The sequence below is a fragment of the Artibeus jamaicensis genome, unplaced genomic scaffold, assembly GCF_021234435.1.
Source record: "Artibeus jamaicensis isolate MK-2021 breed Jamaican fruit bat unplaced genomic scaffold, CSHL_Jam_final contig_465, whole genome shotgun sequence".
Taxonomy (NCBI): domain Eukaryota; kingdom Metazoa; phylum Chordata; class Mammalia; order Chiroptera; family Phyllostomidae; genus Artibeus; species Artibeus jamaicensis.
In genome coordinates this window covers 18344087-18365089 of record NW_026521843.1, presented here as the reverse complement: position 1 = coordinate 18365089, position 21003 = coordinate 18344087, and the positions used below count along the sequence as shown (strand labels likewise).

Here is a 21003-nt window from a genome sequence, read left to right as displayed (position 1 = left end):
AGTAGCTCCTTCTTTCTCTCTGCTGCATAAAATTCCATGGGGTATATGTACCACAATTTTTGGATCCATTCATTTACTGATGGGCACCTAGGTTGCTTCCAACTCTTGGCTATTGTAAATTGTGCTGCTATGAACATTGTGGTGCTTAGGTTCTTTGAAATTGATGTTTTAGGATTCTTGGGGTATAATCCTAGCAGTGGAATTGCTGGGTCAAAAGGCAGGTCAATTTTTATTTTTCTGAGAAAATTCCATACTGTTTTCCATAATGGTTGTACCAGTCTACAATCCCACCAACAGTGAACTAAGGTCCCCTTTTCCCCACACCCTCTCCAACATTTGTTGTTTGTTGCTTTGTCTATTATAGCCATCCTGACTGGTGTAAAGTGGTATCTCATTGTGGTTTTAATTTGCATCTCTCTGATAGCTAACGATATTGAGCATCTCTTCATGTGTCTCTGGATATTCTGTATGTCCTCTTTAGAGAAGTGTCTGTTCAAGTCCTTTTCCCATTTTTTAATTGGGTTCGATGTCTTCCTAGAGTGGAGTCGTGTAAGTTCTTTGTATATTTTGGAGATTAAACCTTTGTCTGAGGTATCATTGGCAAATATGTTTTCCCATACAGTTGGTTGTCTTTTTAATTTAATACTGTTTTCTTTAGCCATGCAGAAGCTTTTTATTTTGATGAGATCCCATTTGTTTATTCTTTCCTTTATATTCCTTGCTCTAGGGCACATATCCGTAAAAATGTTGCTGCGTGGAATATCTGAGATTTTCTTGCCAATATTCTCCTCTAGGACTTTAATGGTGTCATGGCTTATATTTAAGTCTTTTATCCACCTTGAATATATTTTGGTGTATGGTGTAAGTTGGTGCTCAAGTTTCATTTTTTTGCACGTAGCTGTCCAGTTCTCCCAACACCATTTGCTGAAGAGGCTATCTTTACTCCATTTTATGTTACTGCCCCCTTTGTCGAATATTAATTGACTGTAGAGGGTTGGGTTGATTTCTGGGCTCTCTGTTCTGTTCCATTGGTCTATGTGCCTGTTTTTATGCCAGTACCAGGCTGTTTTGATTACAGTGGCTTTGTAATACAGTTTGATATCAGGTATTGTGATCCCTCCTACTTTGTTCTTCTTTCTCAAAAGAGCAGCTGCTATTCGGGCTCGTTTATGATTCCATATAAATTTTTGAAGTGTTTGTTCTATGTCTGTGAAATACGCCATTGGTACTTTAATAGGTATTGCATTGAATCTGTATATTGCTTTGGGTAGTATGGACATTTTGATGATGTTAATTCTTCCAATCCATGAACACGGTATATGTTTCCATTTGTTTGTGTCTTCCTTGATTTCTTTCTTCAGTGCTGTGTAGTTTTCTGCATACAGGTCTTTTACCTCTTTGGTTAGGTTTATTCCCAGATATTTTATTTTTCTTTTTGCTATATCGAATGGGATTTTTTCCTTGATTTCTGCTTCTGCTGATTCATTGTTTGTATACAAAAATGCCTTTGATTTCTGGATATTGACTTTGTATCCTGCTGTTTTGCCAAACTCATTAATTAGTTCGAGCAGTTTTTGGGTAGAGTCTATAGGATTTTCCATGTACACTATCATGTCATCTGCAAACAGTGACAATTTTGTTTCCTCCTTTCCTATTTGGATGCCTTTTATTTCCTTTTCCTGCCTGATCGCTGTGGCCAAAACTTCTAATACTATATTGAATAGGAGTGGTGAAAGTGGACATCCTTGTCTTGTTCCTGATCTTAGTGGAAAAGCTTTTAGTTTTTGTCCATTGAGTATGATATTGGCTGTAGGTTTCTCATAAATGGCCTTTATTATATTGAGGAATGTTCCCTCTATTCCCATTTTGCTGAGTGTTTTTATCATAAATGGGTGTTGTACCTTATCGAAAGCTTTTTCTGCGTCTATTGATATGATCATGTGGTTTTTGTCTTTGCTTTTGTTTATGTGATGAATTACATTTACTGTTTTGCGAATGTTGAACCATCCTTGCATCCCTGGGATGAATCCCACTTGGTCAGGGTGTATAATCTTTTGGATATATTGTTGGATGCGATTTGCTAATATTTTGTTGAGGATTTTAGCGTCTATGTTCATCAGCGATATTGGCCTGAAGTTTTCTTTCTTTGTTGTATCTCTATCTGGTTTTGGAATTAGGATGATGCTGGCTTCATAAAAGGAGTTAGGGGAGTTTTCCATCCTTTTGGATTTTTTGGAATAGTCTGTGAAGAATGGGGGTTAGCTCTTCCTTAAATGCTTTGTAGAATTCTCCTGTGAATCCATCTGGTCCAGGGCTTTTGTGTGATGGGAGTTTTTTGATTACTGCTTCAATTTCTTTTGCTGTTATTGGTCTATTCAGGTGTTCTACTTCTTTTTCATTGAGTTTTGGGAGATTATATTTTTCTAGAAATGTGTCCATTTCCCCTAGGTTCTCAAATTTCTTGGCATACAGTTCTTCATAGTAATTTCTTACAATCCTCTCTATTTCTGTGGTATCAGTTGTAATCTCTCCTCTTTCATTTCTGATTGTGTTTATTTGTGTCCGTTCCCTTCTTTTCTTGATGAGCCTACTTAAAGGCTTGTCTATTTTGTTTATTTTTTCAAAGAACCAACTCCTGGATTCATTGATCTTTAGAATTGTACTTTTAGTCTCTATGTCATTTAGTTCTGCTCTGATCTTAGTTATTTCCTTCCTTCTACTTGCTTTGGGCTGTTTTTGTTGTTGTTCCTCGAGTTCTTGCAGGCGTAGAGTAAGTTCATTTGTTTGAAATGTTTCTGTTTTCTTTAGGTAGGCCTGTATTGCTATAAACTTCCCTCTCAGGACTGCCTTGGCTGTATCCCATAAGTTTTGGGTTGTTGTGAGATCATTTTCATTTGTTTCCAGAAACTTTTTGATTTCTTCCCTAATTTCATTCTTGACCCATTCATTGTTTAATAGCATACCGTTCAGTCTCCATGATTTTGGGTGTTTTGGGTTTTTTCCTTTGGGGTTGGTTTCCAGTTTCAGTCCCTTATGGTCAGAGAAAATGCTTGGTATGATTTCAATATTCTTGAATTTGTTGAGGCTTGTTTTGTGCCCTATCATGTGATCTATCTTTGAGAATGTTCCATGTGCATTTGAAAAGAATGTGTATTTAGCTTCTTTGGGGTGAAGAGCTCTGTATATATCAGTTAGGTCCATTTCATCAAGGGTGTTGTTTAATGCCGCAATGTCTTTGTTGATATTTTGTTTGGAAGATCTGTCCATTTTTGATAGTGGGGTGTTAAAATCCCCCACTATAATTGTGTTGCTGTCTATATCTTTCTTGAATTCCTCTAAGATTTTCCTTATATATTTTGGTGCTCCTATGTTGGGTGCATATATATTTATGATGTTAATGTCTTCTTGGTGGATTCTTCCCTTGAGTATTATGAAGTGACCTTCTGGGTCACTCTTTATGGCTCTTTTTTTGAAGTCTATTTTGTCTGATATGAGAATTGCTACCCCAGCTTTTTTTTCTTGTCCATTTGCTTGGAAAATTTGTTTCCAGCCTTTGATTTTTAGTCTGTGATGGTCTTTTGTCCTGAGGTGGGTCTCTTGTAGGCAGCATATGTGTGGGTCATACTTTCTTATCCATGACGCTATTCTGTGTCTTTTGATTGGAGCATTTAATCCATTTACATTTAAGGTTATTATTGATAGGTATTTATTCATTGCCATTTTTGTACCTGTGTTCCTCTCTGTCTGTCTCTTTTCCTTCCTTTCCTTAAAGCAGACCTTTTAGTATTTCTTGTAGTGCTGGCTTGGTGGCAGCAAATTCTTTTAGACTTCTTTTGTCTTGGAAGCTCTTTATTTGGCCTTCTATCTTGATTGAGAGCCTTGCTGGGTAAAGTAGCCTTGGTTGTAGGCCTCTGTTTCTCATTACTTGGAATATTTCTTGCCAATCTCTTCTTGCTTGGAGTGTTTCCATTGAGAAGTCAGTGGCTAACCTTATTGGGACGCCCTTGTATGTTATTTCTTTTTTCTCCCTTGCTGCCTTTAAGATTCTCTCTTTGTCTTGGAAGTTTGCCATTTTAATGATGATGTGTCTTGAAGTGGGCCTCTTTGGGTTCCTCTTGAATGGGACTCTGTGAGATTCCTGGATTTGTGTGACTTTTTCTTTTGTCAAATTAGGGAAATTTTCTCTCTTTACTCTTTCAAATATGTTTTCTATCCCTTGTTCTTCTTCTTCTCCTTCTGGTATTCCTATTATTCGGATATTATTACGTTTCATATTGTCTTGCATTTCTCTTAATCTCTCTTCATTCTTTCTGAGCCTCTTTTCCCTTTCCTGTTCTTTCTGTGAGATGCTTTCTACTTTGTCCTCCAATTCACTAATCCGATCTTCTGTTTCATCCACCCTATTTTTAATGCTTTCCACTGTGTTTTTTAATTCAGAAATTGTATTCTTCATTTCCTCTTGGCCCTTGCTAATAATTTCCATTTCCTTTTTCATGTTGATATAGTTCACAGTGAGATCATTGTAACTTCCCTGTAGTTTCTGGTAGCTGATTGTGAGCTCTTTGAACTTCCTGATCACCAGTGCTTTGAATTCAGTATCTGATAGTTGACTTGCCTCTGTTTCATCTAACATTCTTTCTGAGGATTCCTCCTTTCCTTTCATTTGGGGATTGTTTCTTTGTCTTCCCATTGTTTGTGAGACTCTTCTTGTTAGCCTCAGCTTCTTAGATTAATCTGTTTTGACACCCTGGGTTCATGGTATGAACTTTTATGGTGGAATGCCTGTGAATTTCAATGGTGCAGCCTCTTTTGGTTATCCTGTTGTTCTCTGCTTCCACCTACTCAAATATGCAGCAACTTGTGGCTTCTCTCCTACAACAATGTGCAATTTGTCTCTCTGATTCTACTATTGGGAGGCCTCTTCTATGGGTCCAGCTCTGGTCTTTTTATATTTTCAAGTTGATTGTGACTCTTGAGGGTAAAAGAAAGAAATGATAAGGAAAGAAATAAAAGGAAGAAAGAAAAAAATGGTAGGGGAATGGAAGAAAGAGCAATAAGTTTAGAAAGAAAAGAAAAAGAAATAAAACAGGAAATCCGGGAAAAGAGGACAAAAGTATGGAAAGATGAAACAGTAATAAAGTTTAAAAGAAATAACAGATTACCTTAAAAAAGCAAAAAGATAAAGAAAAGGAATGGAGAGGGGAGAAAGGTAAATTAAAAAAAGAAAGAATAAAAATAAAATAAAGTAAAAAAACAAAACAAAACAAAAAACAAAAAACGCACCAAAATAATCTCTCAAAAACAACCTCAGAAAAAGGAATGTCACTTGTTGGCTTCAAACTAGCCGAACCGGTTTTTCTGGTTGCAGTTGGCTGAGGGTCGATTGTTGTGATTTTTTTCAGCCAGCCCCTCTCAGGATCCAGACACTTGGCGCCTCTCCCCCAGCTCCCTACAATGGGGAGCTAGGACTTTCTCGCAGCGCTCCCCTCCCAGGGGTTACTGCCATAGTCTGGTTTGCTGTGTTTGCAGGCACCTGCACCGGCCTAGTTGCCTGGTTCCCTCGGGATTGAGCACAGGCCTGCCCCCGTTCATTTGGGAGGCCCCAGACCCTCTGCCCAATCCTGGGCTCGCTGCCAAGCTGGGTATGAAGCAGAGCAGGCTGCTGAGTCTACCGGATTCAGAGCCCCAGGCTGCACCTCTGAGTTCTCCTGGGCTGGCAACCACAGAGTCTTTGGTTGGGGCCCTTTGTCCTGCGCACCCTCTCTGTAAACTCTATCAAACAAGTCTCTCCTGGCCCCCCACCTTGCTTGGCCAGAAAGGGAGGGGGTTGAGGGTCTCAGCTCTTTTCCCAGGACCCCTCAGCGTCCCGGGCTTCCAGATAGTCTGAGGGGGGGAGACTGGAAGCCGGGAGCCGATCTGAGGACTGGGCGCAGACCTAAAAACTCTTGTGTGCTCGTCATGGCACGCTGCGCGGTGTGTATCCCTTCTGCTCCTGTGTTTGTCTGGGTCCCCTGGCCAACCTCTGCCGCTTTCTGGTGTTTCAGCGTCCAACAGAGTCTCTGTTCTTTCAATTTCACAAATGCTGGATAACTGATGGATTAGTGCGCTGCTTTTCTATAGATCTGCCAGGATTTTCACCCACGAGTGCGGGAGCTAGAATCCGCTCCCTCTTACTCCAACGCCATCTTCCCGACTCTCCGGAATGGTTTTCTTTAACCTGATCATAAATTCTACTTGGGAAGTATAAAAGTGCCCTTAGCTATCAACACAATCTGATTAGTTCAAGTAAGCAATTGGTTATTTTAAAAGTAACTACATTAACAGATGCTTTCACAGGGGGCACAGGTGCAGATGGTTATTGCATTAGATAGTAGGGACAAAAATTCTGACGCTATTCACTTGAAGGATGATTTTTCAAAAGAGCTTCAAACACCGTTCTCAGGCCCTTCAGACTCCTCTCATCCACAGTGTTTCTTAGGAGACCTTCAGCCAACACAGTGTTTGACTCTATCAGTGATAATTCCTGTTAAAAAGCTGCAAAGCTGATACATGTTGCATCTTTACTAGACGAGAGGTCTATTTCTTTTTCTTAATCTTTTTCTTCAGGCTGATGTTTCTTAGGTGCAGAGGGTCTGGTTAGTGATATCTCCCACACCTTCTGTGTGAGCTTCCATAAGCCACTTCTCTGTGGATCTCAGCTTCCCCTGGCTGCAGGGATCTCCATTCTGGAAAAGCTGCGTGGTTTTTCCCTTTCGCCTGGGAAAGAGGGGGTCCTCACTCTGCTGAAACCGTGTGACTCTCCACAATTAAAATATTTTAATTGGTAATAGAAATGTAGCAAATGACACTGAACTCAGTCCAATTTCTTTCCCTTTGGCAGGTGGTCTGACTGACAGCTTGGGTAATTTGAAGAACCTCGTGAAGCTTATGCTGGATAACATTAAGATGAATGAGGAAGATGCTATAAAACTAGGTGAGATTTTTTTCCTAAGTTTTCAAATGAATGTAAGTTTGATGATAAGGACAGTTAACTCAAGGCTCTTTGACACTGGTTGTGTCTATGCAAGGCAAGAATGCGTTTATGCATTTGTGACTAGACTGGTTTTCCTAGACATTTTCTCCATTCCCATTCCAATCCTTCAGCACCTTTTTACGTAAATTGTACATAACTATATTATAACCCTTTTGAGAATAGAAGCCATGATATGTTTTACTTTCCTGACTGGTTGAGTCAGCCTGTATTTAAAGCTTGAAGACAAAGTAAATGTTTAAATTGTGGTTTCATAATTCAGTAAAACTTCATAAATTATTGGCTATATTTATATTTAAAGCATGTGAGTAATATTAAAAAGTTTATATGGTGGTTTTATAATGAAATAAAACATCAAAAAATGAAATGGAACAAGAATAAATGTGGATCAAGAAAACTTCAAAAATGAGCAGAACACATGCTTTGCCTTCCAGGACAGGGAAGTTTCCTGTTGAAGCTGTTTTTCAACAGCTTTCTAGGGAAGAAAATCTTTGTTTCTCTTTATTTTATTGGCTCCTTCACTGCCCTGTTTGAGACCTCAGTTAGATGCTCCTCAGCCTTGTTCTTTTTTATTCTGCTTGTCTAAAGAGAACCCTATCCTGTCATTAAAACACAACTGACCTTTTTTCATTATATAGCCTAGGTGAAAATAATCAATTCGGTGTTCAGCAAATATTTATGGCATGCCTATGAGTTACACAGAATATCAGAGCTTGAAGGAGCCTAAGAGCATCTAGTTTAACTCTCATTTTATTGCTGCTGGAACTTACAACAGTTTATTAACTAGCCCAAGTTCTCACCCATTGGTAGAAAGGGTAGAAAAACACCTACCTGAGAAAATCTGGTTTTGTTAGTAAAGAATCAAAGTCTGGACTTGACTGAACCAGTCTAAACTCATTATTCTTCCAAGAGCTGCTGTGCAACAGGTTAGACACAGTATCAAGCACTTCTACACACTTCTCATTCAGTCCTCACAATAGTCCTGGTACATAGGTGTAAGTATCCCTACAACCACAGCTAAAAGGCTGAATAACTTGCCCACGTTTATACCATCATAAAGTACAGAATCCAGGAATCAAACTGACTGCAGAGCTCATGTTCACAACCTCCAAGCTGTGTGTACTCCCAAGACAACCATTAAATTCACTTACTTTGTGCCAGGCATCACACTAAATACATTACATACATTATCAGCAACCTTCCCAAAGTTCTGCAAGGTAGCTACTATTAAAACAGTATATATTTCTTTCCTTTAGGTTAGAGTACCACCAAGATAAAGAATTACTTTAATGACACAAAGGTACGCCCAATCAATCCAAGGGACATTTTAGAATGTGTTCAATCGTACTGTTGCTATAGGTATACATCTTTCTCCTGGCTGAGCATGCTGCACTGCATTTGGCCTTCATTGCAGAGCATCGGGTGGGTCTCTACCATGCAAACACAAGCAGGGCTCTTGAGGCTGTGAACAGTGACTAACAGCACACCCAGGACTGAAGCCCCCACACTGCCCCTCTGAATTCAGCCTTTACCCCTTCTAAGATTTTTGAGGGGTTTAAAGAAACAGCGCTTATTCAGAAGGCATTCCTATGAAAAACGTTATGGTAAAGGTATACATTGATACCCATTAAAATACTATACATTTACTATGGTTTTTCTCATGCTGTGAAGAGAAGACCTCAACATAAGTGATCTTTGTATGGCTCGGGAGATCAGTAAGTGGTAGTTGAAAGGAAAACTACTCTCTTAGGCTTTTAATAACTCAAGGTCTGCACAGAAAGAGCAAGGCAAGGGCTCTGTGCCATTGTTCATTACCTTTTTTAAAATTTAATTTAAAAAATTCATTTAGTTATTTTTCAAGTACAGTTTTTTGTTTATTTGTCCCATCCCAGCTCCCCCACCCCGTGCTCCCCTGTTCGTTGCCTTCTTTTTGGTCCATTAGTTTATGGTTGAATCAATCTCACTTGGTATCCTCATGCATTTCCTTTCAATCTTTTTGCAGCGGAAGGTCTGACAAACCTGAAGAATATGTGTTTACTTCATTTGACCCGCCTGTCTGACATTGGGGAGGGAATGGATTACATAGTAAAGTCTTTGTCAGCTGAACCCAGTGACCTGGAAGAAATCCAATTAATCTCCTGCTGTCTGTCGGCAAATGCTGTGAAAACCCTAGGTAACTGTTGCTGCATTAACTGAGAACAGTGTGGAAGAGCATGGCATGCTTCTAGGGTAATGCATGCTAAGTCTCTCAAGCAGAAATTTAATTTTTAGAGAAACTGGAAAATATGATAATAAAGACTTCTAGGTAATATCTAGTCTGTTCTTAATGATCTTCTGCATGACTGGAATGAAAATGTATTATAGATGGATCATAGAGAACTTCAGAATAATTGAATATGTTATAAATTTTAGAGAAGATGAAGAGGTAGAAATAAGAAGTAGGTGTCTGAAACACGTCCTGTTGTATAATAACTGCTTTCAAAAATATTTGGGAGAATGGATAAATAAATGATAGAGAAGCAGAGGGAGAGGGATTTCCTCAAATGTTCTCAGGCTTCCAGTTCTTACTGACCGCCCTGTTAAGATAGTTACCGTGCATGAATATAGGAGTCGAGTCTTCTGAGTTCCTAAAGAGTGTGCATAAAAAAGAAAAAAAAACCCTTTGCATATTACTTGATAAACTGGATATGTTCAATTCAGATGTTCTGTAAATTTAGATTTGGGGGGGAAATGGTACAGCCCTTTTAAAAACAGAATATAAAACTGCTGGGAGTCCGTAAGAATTACTGAGATTACTCATATGCTAACATGAACCAAAAGCTAGAGAAACCCATGATTAGAAGGGGCAAGAGAAGCCCTGGGAGCAGGAGAATGATGAGAACACTCCTTTACTTCTTTACCTGCCACTGGGAGGAGATGGCTTCACAACTAAGCCTAAGATGGCAATAGCAACTCTCCCCTCTTTAAGAGTTCTGTAGGTTTTTTATATTAAAGCACCAAATTGTAGAAGATACTTACTCTAAGAAAAGGATTCATAAGATTGATAAAAATAATAATAGCTAATATAACAAGAGTGTGTATTCATGAAAAACTTGACTAATTTTTAAAGAAGATTTTTCTAATGAGTCTTTAAATTTTTATTTTATTTTTAGAGAGAGGGAGGGAGAAAACATCAATGTGTGATTGTTTGCTTCTCGTACTGGAGACCTGGCATGCACCCCAGGCATGTGCCCTGACCGGAAATTGTGCCCTTATGGTTTGCAGGACCACACCCAACCACTGAGCCACATCAGCCAGGTCTCTAATCAGTCTTTACAGGGAAAACGTCAATTACATTAAGCAACCATGAGAAATGCAGGTGTCCCCACTATCAGAAAATAGAGTGTTTCTATGAAAACTTTCATAAACTAAAAGGGCATTAAGCAAATAGGCAATTGCCATTAATTTTAATTGGAAAAATTTCGACCTCCCTCACGCTTTTCTTATACCTTAGGATGCAGTTGCTAGGAGACGCACAATAAATCAAGATAAAGTACAGATGCTCGCAGACACAGATTAAAGCTCTGGCAGCGAGATGCTGAGATGCTGAGTGTAGATCCCAGGAAGGAACTTGGCGGGGGGCCACTCTGGCTGCCTCGCTATAAGGCTCCCGGCAAAACAAACGTTGAGTGCTATTTTTTCTTTTTGTCTTTTTTGTAAAAGTGAAATCCTCTTTGGATTCCTTACAGTTAGCAAAAATGGTACTGATAATGTAGGTCATTTTGTAACAGTGAAATAACATACTGAACTTTGGAAAGAGGAGAATACCTGTAACTGCAATGAAGAAAAAGAGCCAAACAGTTCATAGCTGGAGTGATGGCATTTTACAGCTAATGTCCTTATTATTGTTATTACCGTCATAACTATAACGTTAACACAACCATCTACACCTGGGTACACAAAGAACAGCTCCTCCCATCTGGTTGGTGTTTGTTCCTTTGTTTCTCCTGCATAAGAGCATTTAAGAATTGGAGGTAACCTCCCAGTTTATCTAGTTCATCTTCCTCATCTTAAAGATGGAGACACTGAGGCTCAGAGAAATGGAGTGCCTTCCCATAGTGACGTAATTATACTTGATGCTGCTCTAGGCTTTATGTTAAGCTGAAGTGTATTAGTCGGAATTTAGGGCCTTGAAATAGCTGTCCATTTGGTCACAGTCGTGGCAGTTGGTGGTTAAACCTATTCAAATACAATTGGGATTAATCAAATCAAAATTAGTCAAATCAAATAATGATTTGTACTCTATCAACAAAGACGACAAGGGCTCAGAACTCTTATAGGGATATTTAAAAATGCATATATAGTTCCCTGATGGTCTTTTTATTTTGGATTAAAAATTTTTTTGCAGCTCAGAATCTTCACAATTTGGCCAAACTCAGCATTCTTGATTTATCTGAAAATCACCTGGAAAAGGATGGAAACGAAGCCCTACAGGAACTGAGTAAGAATGACAATTGTGCCTCATTAGCTGTGCCTTAAGGAAGTCATGTAGCCCTTTCTTAACCTGTACTTACAAAGCACAGGCACAGGGCCCCCGAGGCACCAGTTTTCACGTGCTCACTGCACCCGAGGCTGCCTCCTGCTTGTCTCCTTCTAGGGAACTAGCGCCTGAGAGTAGGTGCTGTTTGAGACAACCTTGCTTAAGGAGTAGTAATAAGATTTTTAAGGTATGACAACAATATTGTGATTATGTGAGAAAAAAATTACCACTTACTGTCTGAGATTTGATTTAGTTATACAGGAGGGAAGGAATTTGGCAAGGATGAAGCAAGACTGTCCATGATTTGATGTTTGTTGAAAGTCGGCTTACGCAGTTTCATTAAACTATCCTGCATGTTTGTATATTCTTGGACACTTACCATAAAACACAACTCAAAAACTAAGTCAATTCTCATTACACACTGAGTAGGCTGCAGAGAGAAAGACCATTTCTCTCCCATATGTCTTCATCCTTCATACATTTTGTGATGGATCCAAGTCTTGAACTGGTCTCTGGTCCTTCAAGTTGACAGGCTGCATGTCTTGGAACAGCTAAGTGTACTGAGGCTGCCCTGGTGGCGTGATGTCCGAGTCAGTCTGACCAGGCTGCTGGAACAGCTGGAGCGGGCCCCGCAACTCGTCAAACTTGGGCTGAAAAACTGGAGACTCGAAGATGCCGAGATGAGAATTCTAGGTAGGTGCATACGCAGAACTAAGAGAACAGGAGTGGGTCCTAACAAGGCCATTCAGGCTTTTTTTCCTTCCTTCCCTCCCTTCTTCCCGTCTCTGTCTTTATTTATTTTTGCCTCCTCTTTCGTTATACAAACATATTTTTAAATTATATTCTACTGATGATGCTATTACAGTTGTCCAATTTTTCCTCCTTTGCCCCCACCACCTGGCACCCCCACTCCCTCAGGCAGTCCCCACAACTTTGTTCCTGTCCACGGGTCATGTGTGTAAGTTCTTTGGCTACTCCATTTCCCGTACTGTACTTTACATCCCCTCCCTATTCTGTAACTACCTATTTGTACTTCTTAATCCCCCCACCTCTTCACTCATTCCTCCACACTCCCCTCCCATCTGGCAACTGTCAAAATGCCCTCTGCATCCATGATTCTGTCTCTGTTCTTCTTGTTTCCTTAGTTTGTTTTTTAGATTCATTTGTTGATAGATTAGTATTTATTACCCATTTTATTGTTCATAGATTTGATCATCTTCTTTATCTTAAATAAAGTCCCTTAAATAAGTTCTGGTCCTTAACCCATCAAATCATACCATCCTGGCTGTCATTCTTCAGGCCTCTCCTTGGTTCTGTAGGATATTGGAGGCAGGTGGCTTCTGTGACAGACTAATTAGTTAACTGATAAATAATTACCCTCTCTGGAACCTCACACCTTAAGTGAGTTGGAAAGGATGTATTGTTTCACAGAAGCTACTGGGGAGTGTGTAGAATTAGAATTACATGTGAGGGAGACATTTTTAGATAAAGACTACTTAGCATCTTTCAAATCTTTAAGTAGGTAGTTTCCTGATCTACCTACTTCTGAGGCTGGCGTTTGAGATCAGACAGGAGGGAAATAGTGTGTTTAATGAAAAAAGAACTGAGCTAGACCGTAGGTAGTTTGCCATTTGACTTTAATTACCTAGTGCCTCATTGTCTCCATATGTAAATAATAAAAATAAGCATAACAGAAGGCAGCTGACTCTGGGAAATTTATTTGTAACACTGTGTCCTACATTGCAAATAAAAAAACAAAAAGAAAGGAAAAAGAAAAAATGAACTCCTCAATAATAGTAGCTTATTCTCAAAGTCTTAAAAAAATTTCTGGAATTGTCATTATATTCCCCATAAATGGTAACAATATTATCCCTGTGTTATAAAGAAGCAGGGACATAAGAAGGCTGGTGTACTAAATGGAGAAAGGATAAGACAGAGAGAGGAAGAGTTGATGAAAGGGGAGAGAGTTTCGGTGCTGACCTTGCTCCCCAACCCCCACCTACCATTTTCTCTGCCTCCCAGGGGTATAAAAAGTGATCTTCTTGGGCCTGAGGCATAAGCAGCAGAGTGGGAGCCAGTATCCTCTGCCTTTGGTCACTAGCCAGCTGAGTGGACTGCTGTTGACCCCTCCAGAGGCTCCATCTTTATGAAATGGTCATGGGGAATTGGTTAGACAGACCTGCCCACCCCCTGAACTTGATAGATGCGGGAATAACCTGCAGCAACTTAAAGTCTGAGCCTTAGTTTGCTCATCTGTCAAATGAGGATAATGATAATACCTACCATATTCGTGGTTATTGTGCTAATCAGTACCTGAGCTAATGCATATGGAGAAGTTCAATGCCGACCCACTGGGTATGCTCAGTAAATGGTACCATGATCGTATGCTCTGTGGGCTTCAAGGGAAACCAGACACCAGGGTTATCTTTTTAAAAAAGCTTTCTCAGCCTGCAAAATGAAGTACAACCTGCCCACTGCTGATGTGTAAGACCCTTCACAATGGAGCTTCAATTCACCTTCCTCTGGTTGCCATCCCTCCCCACCCACGTGAGGTTCCATCCTCATGGACCTCCTGCTGCTCCCTGGAAATGCCTCTTACACACTTCCCCTGGAATGTCCTTCACCTTCTCCTGCAGTGCCTGTAAGACCTCACTTAAAACTATCTCCTTCTTGGTGAAATATTCTCCCTATGCTTTCTCTTCGGTACCCCCAGTACAACCTAGAAGTTTGACTTAAGCCTCTTGTCCAGGCTTTCAAACTTTTTTCTTTGACTGTGACCCACATATTTTATCTCATGACCTAAAACACACATATACACATTTTAAAAGTAAAGTCACAGTCTACTTTCTGTGCTAGTTTATTTCACTTAAAATAAACGTGGAGTGCAACTGTTACCTTTATCTCCTTTTCCACTAATGGCAGGGATACCCTGCAGCTAAGAACAAAACCCGGCCTTAATCCCTATCGGCCTAGGTCCGGGGCTCCTGTTTCCCTGGTCATTTCTAGAGTCTGAATTTCTGCTCCTGTGTGTCTCTTGTCTGCGTCATCTTGCCTCCTGCAGTGGTTCCTTTTCCTATTCTCCAAGTGACTCAAATGAAAAAAAAAAACAATCCTTGTCCTTAGTTTCTACAAGAAGGGCCCAGTATAATCATGGATGTAGATTTACTGAGTGGGTAATTGTGAAAGGTGGAATGACATGAGCGTTCAGAATGGCAGATTAGTTCAATTTATCGGTACTTCCACATTCTCAGAGATGCTTGACCATTCCTGCCGATTCAGGCCCCAGAGGCCTGTTAATTGCCTTGTCCCCTTCCTGTCTCCATCTCTTAAAAGTCCCCAAGAAGCTCCCCGGGCCCCCAGCATCACCAGTCAATTTAGGCAATGGCATTTAGTGATGGATACATGTGATAGATGCTGTAGAGAAATGAAGAAAGTGTAATGAGAGGCAGACTCTAATTAAAGGAAGGCTGCCTAATGAGATGCACCAAGAAAATGAGATGTGGACATGTGAGGTATGAAATTAGATACAATGGTTGGGATGTGCTCTCCTGGAAAAACTCCAAGCCTCGATCGGCCTTAATTTTCCACATTTTCTGCACCTATACTCAAGCTACTGGGGAAAGTCACATAATTTGGCAGATATACTGCAAGTTCAGAGTGACAAATTTCAACAAAAATATTTAGAACCAAATGATAAGAAAGCACTATGTATCAAAATCTGTGGTATGCAGCAAAAAATAAAAAATTAAAAAAAACAGGGCTTGAGTAATATTCTCATAGCCTTAAATAGTTATATTAAGAGGAAAAGCTGAAAAATTAATGTTTCTAAGTTAGGAAGCCAGAAAAACAACAGAGCGAACCACAACATAATAACCATAACAGTATAGGCATACCTCATTGACTGCGCTTCTCTTTATTGAGCTTCACAGATGTTGAGTCTTACATATTGAAGGCAACACCCTCCACTGGCGAAAGGATCAGGACTCCCTTTGATGCGGTGGTCTGGAGTCACCCCTGCAATGTCTCCGAGGCCTGCCTGCATGCAACAATGAAACAGAAAACTAAAGTAAAGATTAGGGAAGCCTAAAATTCGTTCTTTAAAAAAAGAGTAACAATGCCCTGGCTGGTGTGGCTCAGTGCATTGAGCGCTGGCCTGTGAACCTAAAGGTTGCCAGTTCGATTCCCAATCAGGGCCCTTGCCTGGGTTTCAGGCCAGTTCCCAACTGGGGGGCACGCGAGAAGCATCCGATTGATGTTTCTCTCACATATCGATATTTCTCTCCCTCTCTGTCTCCCTCCTTTCCCTTCTCTCCAAACATAAATAAATAACATCTTAAATAAATAAAAAGAGTAACAAAATAGATAAAATCAAGCAACACTGTTCAAGAAAAAAAGTGACATAATTTCACTCATCAAAATGGAGACACAGGTTTAACCCAGGACTTCCGCCAAGATGGAGGATTAAGGTGGATGTGCCTGCCTCCTCTCACAACCAAGTTTAAGGACAACTAAATATTAGCATCAGAAAACACAACCAGAACACGGAAAACTGAACTTTTCGGAAGTCCGCAAACAACAAATTCTCCGGCCCGGCCGGTAAGAGGCAAACCGGCGGCGGCGGGCTGAGGAGTTACAAAGGAGAACTCGTTCGACCCGGGCGCGGGCGCGGGACTCAGACGCGCGACTTTTCGGAAGTCCGCAAACAGCAAATTCTCCGGCCCGGCCGGTAAGAGGCAAATCGGCGGCGGCGGGTTGAGGAGTTACAAAGGAGAACTCGTTCGACCCGGGCGCGGGCGCGGGACCCAGACGCGCGACTTTTCGGAAGTCCGCAAACAGCAAATTCTCCGGCCCGGCCGGTAAGAGGCAAACCGGCGGCGGCGGCGGGTTGAGGAGTTACAAAGGAGAACTTGTTCGACCCGGGCGCGGGCGCGGAACCCAGACGCGCGAATCCAGACGCACGGGTTCCAAACCCAGGATTGGACCTAGTGAGCAGCCCACCGGGTGAGTGACTACGGAGGAGTCAGTGGGGAGGCAGTGGCAGCGAGTTGACTGTGGGTGCCCGGTTACGCGCGGGTGAGGGAGTGAGCGGGGACCGGCGGCGGCGCCATTTCCCCCCCCCCCTGACCACGCCCCCCACATACAGCGTCACAACCAAGCGACCTGGGACTCCAAGGCGCCGCTTCTCTCACTTAAAGGGCCAGAACAGACCAAAAATGTCGCAGGGGGACCTCAAAGTCCCGGAGATAAATCTAAGTGACGAAGAAATAGCAAATCTCTCAGACGCACAGTTTAAAACACTGGTCGTCAGCTTCCTCACAGATCTGGTGGACTATAGCCACAAATTAGAGAAACATATGAAGGCTAAATTAAGGGAAATGAATGGAATTCCACAGGAAACCCATAGAGATGAAAAAAAAACTGGGACTCAACTCAATGGAGTAAACCAGAAGGAAGAAAAAAATGATCAATCAGAAAGGAATGAAGAAATAAGAATTCAGAAAAATGAGGAGAAGCTTAGGAACTTCCAGGACATCTATAAACGCTCCAATATCCGAATTATAGGGGTACCAGAAGGGGGGAAAGACACAACCACCAGTGGAAAAACTATTTGAACAAATAATAAAAGAAAATTTCCCCAATCTGGCAAAGGAAACAGACTTCCAAGAAATCCAAGAAGCCCAGAGAGTACCAAAAAAGTTGGACTCAAGAAGGAACACACCAAGGCATATCATAATTACATTAGCCAAAATTAAAACGAAGGAGAGAATCCTGGAAGCAGCAAGAGCTAAGGGGACAATCACCTACAAAGGAGTCCCCATCAGGCTGTCAGCAGATTTCTCAAAAGAGACCTTACAGGCAAGAAGGGGCTGGAAAGAAATATTCCAAGTCATGAAAACTAAAGACCTACAACCAAGATTGCTCTACCCAGCAAAACTTTCATTTAGAACGGAAGGACAGATAAGGTGCTTCTCAGATAAGACCAAATTCAAGGAGTTCATCATCACCAAGCCCTTATTATATGAAATGTTAAAGGGACTTATCTAAGAAAAAGAAGTTAAAGAAACATGAACAGTGAAAGGACAACAAGCTCACAGGTATCAACAACCACACCTAAAACGAAAGCAAACTAAAAGGACAGCTAGATCAGGAGTGGAAACATAGAAATGAAGAGCTCAAGTAGGGTTAGCAACAGGGGAGTGGGAGTAGAAGACGGGGAGAGAAGGTACAGAAAACAAGTAGCATAGACAGTAGATAGAAAATAGATGGGGGGAGCAAGAATAGTATGGGAAATACAGAACCTAAAGGACTTGAGACACATGGACATAAGCTAAAGGGGGGGTAATCGGGGGGTTGGGGGGGCAGGGTGGAGGGGAATGAAGGGGGGAATAGAACAACTGTAACAGCATAAACAATTCAAAATAAAAAAATAAATAAATAAAAATAAAAAAAAAAAATAAAAATAAAAAAAAAAAAAAATGGAGACACAGGCCCAAGTTCGTAGTGACTGAACATTGCCCCAAACTGGAAGCTACTGAGATGCCTTTTGGCAGGTGAACGGATGAACAAACTGCGGTGCAGCCATGCAGTAGTGTGTCATTCGGGGGTAAGAAGAAATGAGCCACTGAGCCATTAAGTTTCCAAGGGGAAACTTAAATATATATTGCCAAGTGGGAGAAAAAGCAAGTCTTAAAATGCCACCAAATGTATGATTCAATTTATATGGCATTCTGGAAAAAGCAAAACTATTGAGAGAGCAAAAAAGCTCAGTAGTTGCCAGGGGCTTAGGAGGAGGGAGGGTTAGGGTTAAAGAGAGGCAGCTCGGGGGACTCTTCAGGGTGGTGGAAATAGTCTGTATGATGCTCTGATCATGCGTACTCGACCCTGCGTCTGTCAAGCCCATAGAACTTTGCAGCAGCACAAGCGGCGAACCTTAATGTACGCAAACTAAAAACATCACTGAGGAGATCTGGGACATGGAGGTCAAAATGCAGAATGCAAAACAGCCTAACCACGTTACAGACTCTGAAACAATCTCACTGAGGCGGATGGGGGAAAGAAATGGACCTAAATGGTTTGGGGAATGATTTGGAAAACTAAAGGCAAAATAACTTGTACCTAAGCACTGTACTTTATTTGATAGTTGACTCCAGTTGGGGTACAGGTTAACAACTCTGATACTGCGGCATACTTACGCTGGGACTGAGCAGTTAAGTAAACGGACGGCAGAGGACGGGGAGCCAGGTTCCCTGTGTGGGGATGGGAATTTACAGCAAGGGGAGCAGCCCAGGCTGGTTCATGGTAATAAATTAGAATTGGAGACAGCAGTATGAGCTCATGTCGTGTGTAGCTCAATGTAGATATAGATGTTACATAGGGGAAACTATATGTATATGAAAGATAAACATATGTAGTATAAACAACCCAAATGCTCCTCACTAGTGAATAGATTAAAAAAATGTGGTACGTGCACACTACAGAGTATTATTCAGCCATTAAAAGGAATGGGCTATTGGAACAGGCTACGAGATGGATGAACCTTAAAAATATCATATGAAGTGAAACCAGTCACAAAAAACCACATGTTGTGCGATTCTATTTATAGGAAGTGTCCGACATAGGCAAATTTATAATGACAGAATGTAGATTTGTGGTTGCCAAGGTCTGGGGGAGGGGGACTCAGGGGTCCGGGTTGCTTTCTGAGGATGATCAAAATGTACCAGACATTTTAATTTGCTTGATTTCTCCGTAGCAGCCGATGCTGAGCATTTCCTCCTTTTCAAAGTGTCCTCTTGACTTCCACGCCAGCTTAGCTACTCCTCAGTCTCCTTTGCAACAGCAGTTCCACTGCTCAGCTATAAAATGTTCCCAATTTCCTTAGAACTTGGTCCTTTTCCTCAGGGACTACCTTTGAACTGCAATGACCATTTTCTACAATTATGACTCACAAAATTTTGTTTCTAGCCCATTGGCACTCTGGGACTACCAGAAAGAAATTGTTACTAGCTCAGGGATCTATTTCACTTGTTCTAACAAACCCTGTAAAAAAAAAAAGATGTTGTTTATTTATTTTTAGGGTGAGCAGAAGGGAGGGAGAAAGAGAGAAAGAGAAACAACACCCCCCCCCCCCCAGCTGGGGACCTGGCCCCACGACCGAGGCATGTGCCCTGACTGGGAATTGAACTGGGGACCCTTTGGCTTGCAGGCTGGCACTCAGTCCACTGAGCCACACTTGCCCGGGCCCAAACTCCTTAGGCATCTTCCAATTTAAGTGTTAGGAGCTGAACTTCATTTTCTGGACTGTTCTCACAAAGAGAGCCGTCACACCTGAGCTCTACTATCCAGTTTGTTCACACAAAAATAAAGCACCATCACAGGATCCTACTCACAGGAGCTCTGTGCTAAATCCTGGACCTGACCATTCTGCCACGTGGATCCTGGTATCACATTGTTATTGTCCAAGCGCTCTTTCTCCTCCTATTGTTCTTAAAAAAAAATAAATAACACCTTACTGTTGTTGGGTAGGTGCAGTACCTTTTCGGGGTCCCTGGAAAATAGGTTTTTGAAGTTTGCTTTTCCTGTTCCCTATGTCCCCTCATTTCTTGGAAGCTCTTCAGCTTTTAGTCTGTGTTCCTTGTTGGAGGCTGTTCTCCAGTGTCTGGTATTCCAGTGCTGTTCTCGGGACATTTTCGAGTGAAGTGTGAGTTGATAAGCTCTGTGCCTGAGGGAGGAGGTCACTTTTCACCTGGTTGGCTTCAGGGTGGGTGAACAGGTAAGAAAATGGCTCTCCCTCTGGAGGGCTTTTTCCTGGAGGCAGTTCAGTTTCTCGGGAGAAGGATCCTTCAGTGTCCGCCCTGTGGCGTGTAAGCCCCCTTGCCAGTGTTCTGGGAACAAAGTGGGGTTGGAAGGCTTATTGCCTTTATGAGCTCGCGGGGCCTCCTGCCGATCATGGCACTAGCACCCGTCTAATTTATACTGTATGTGCGCACAGTATATTGTAAGTGCACTAAGGCAGGGGCCTGGCCTGTCCTTTCCACGTACCGCCCCACCCCCACCCCGTACCTAGCCCAGTCCGTGGTACACAGTAGGCAAACATTCAACAACATTCGCTGAGTCACAGACTGGAAGAGCTCTGGTTCCAGGGCTTTGTTTAGTATGCAGGAGCCCTTCAAGGATGAGAATCCTCCTGCCCAGAGCATTTGAGATTCTGCCTGGAGTCTGGATCGAGCCTCTGCCACGCTCCACAGTCCACGTGCAGCCCACAGCTCTGAATGCCATAGATTCTCACCCCGATCACAGAGATACTGCGGATTATGTGAGCACCCGCACGCCCTTGGAGGCGGGGCCATGCTGCCCGCTCTTGGCTCCTGTGCTCGCACTCGATGCAGTGATGCTCCCAAAGCTCTCGGATTAAGTTGGTACCATTCTTAAACCTTCTTAGATAGCCTGTCTAAAT

The 21003-nt window shown here is 41.7% G+C and overlaps 1 protein-coding gene across 5 annotated transcripts in view; it reads left to right on the top strand.

The window, feature by feature from the left end:
- NLRC4 (NLR family CARD domain containing 4) overlaps positions 1-21003 on the top strand; it is a 38438-nt gene that overhangs the window by 15222 nt on the left and 2213 nt on the right. For 3 of the 5 annotated variants that reach the window (XM_037146586.2, XM_037146585.2, XM_053666961.1), the window contains 4 exons: positions 6881-6973; positions 9033-9203; positions 11418-11510; positions 12075-12242. In XM_037146586.2, the coding sequence (XP_037002481.2) occupies positions 6881-6973; positions 9033-9203; positions 11418-11510; positions 12075-12242 (525 nt within the window). Of the gene's footprint in view, positions 1-6880; positions 6974-9032; positions 9204-11417; positions 11511-12074; positions 12243-15470; positions 15979-18037; positions 19596-21003 lie in introns of those variants that run through there. The other 2 variants (XR_008391981.1, XM_037146588.2) reach the window with 2 other exon arrangements.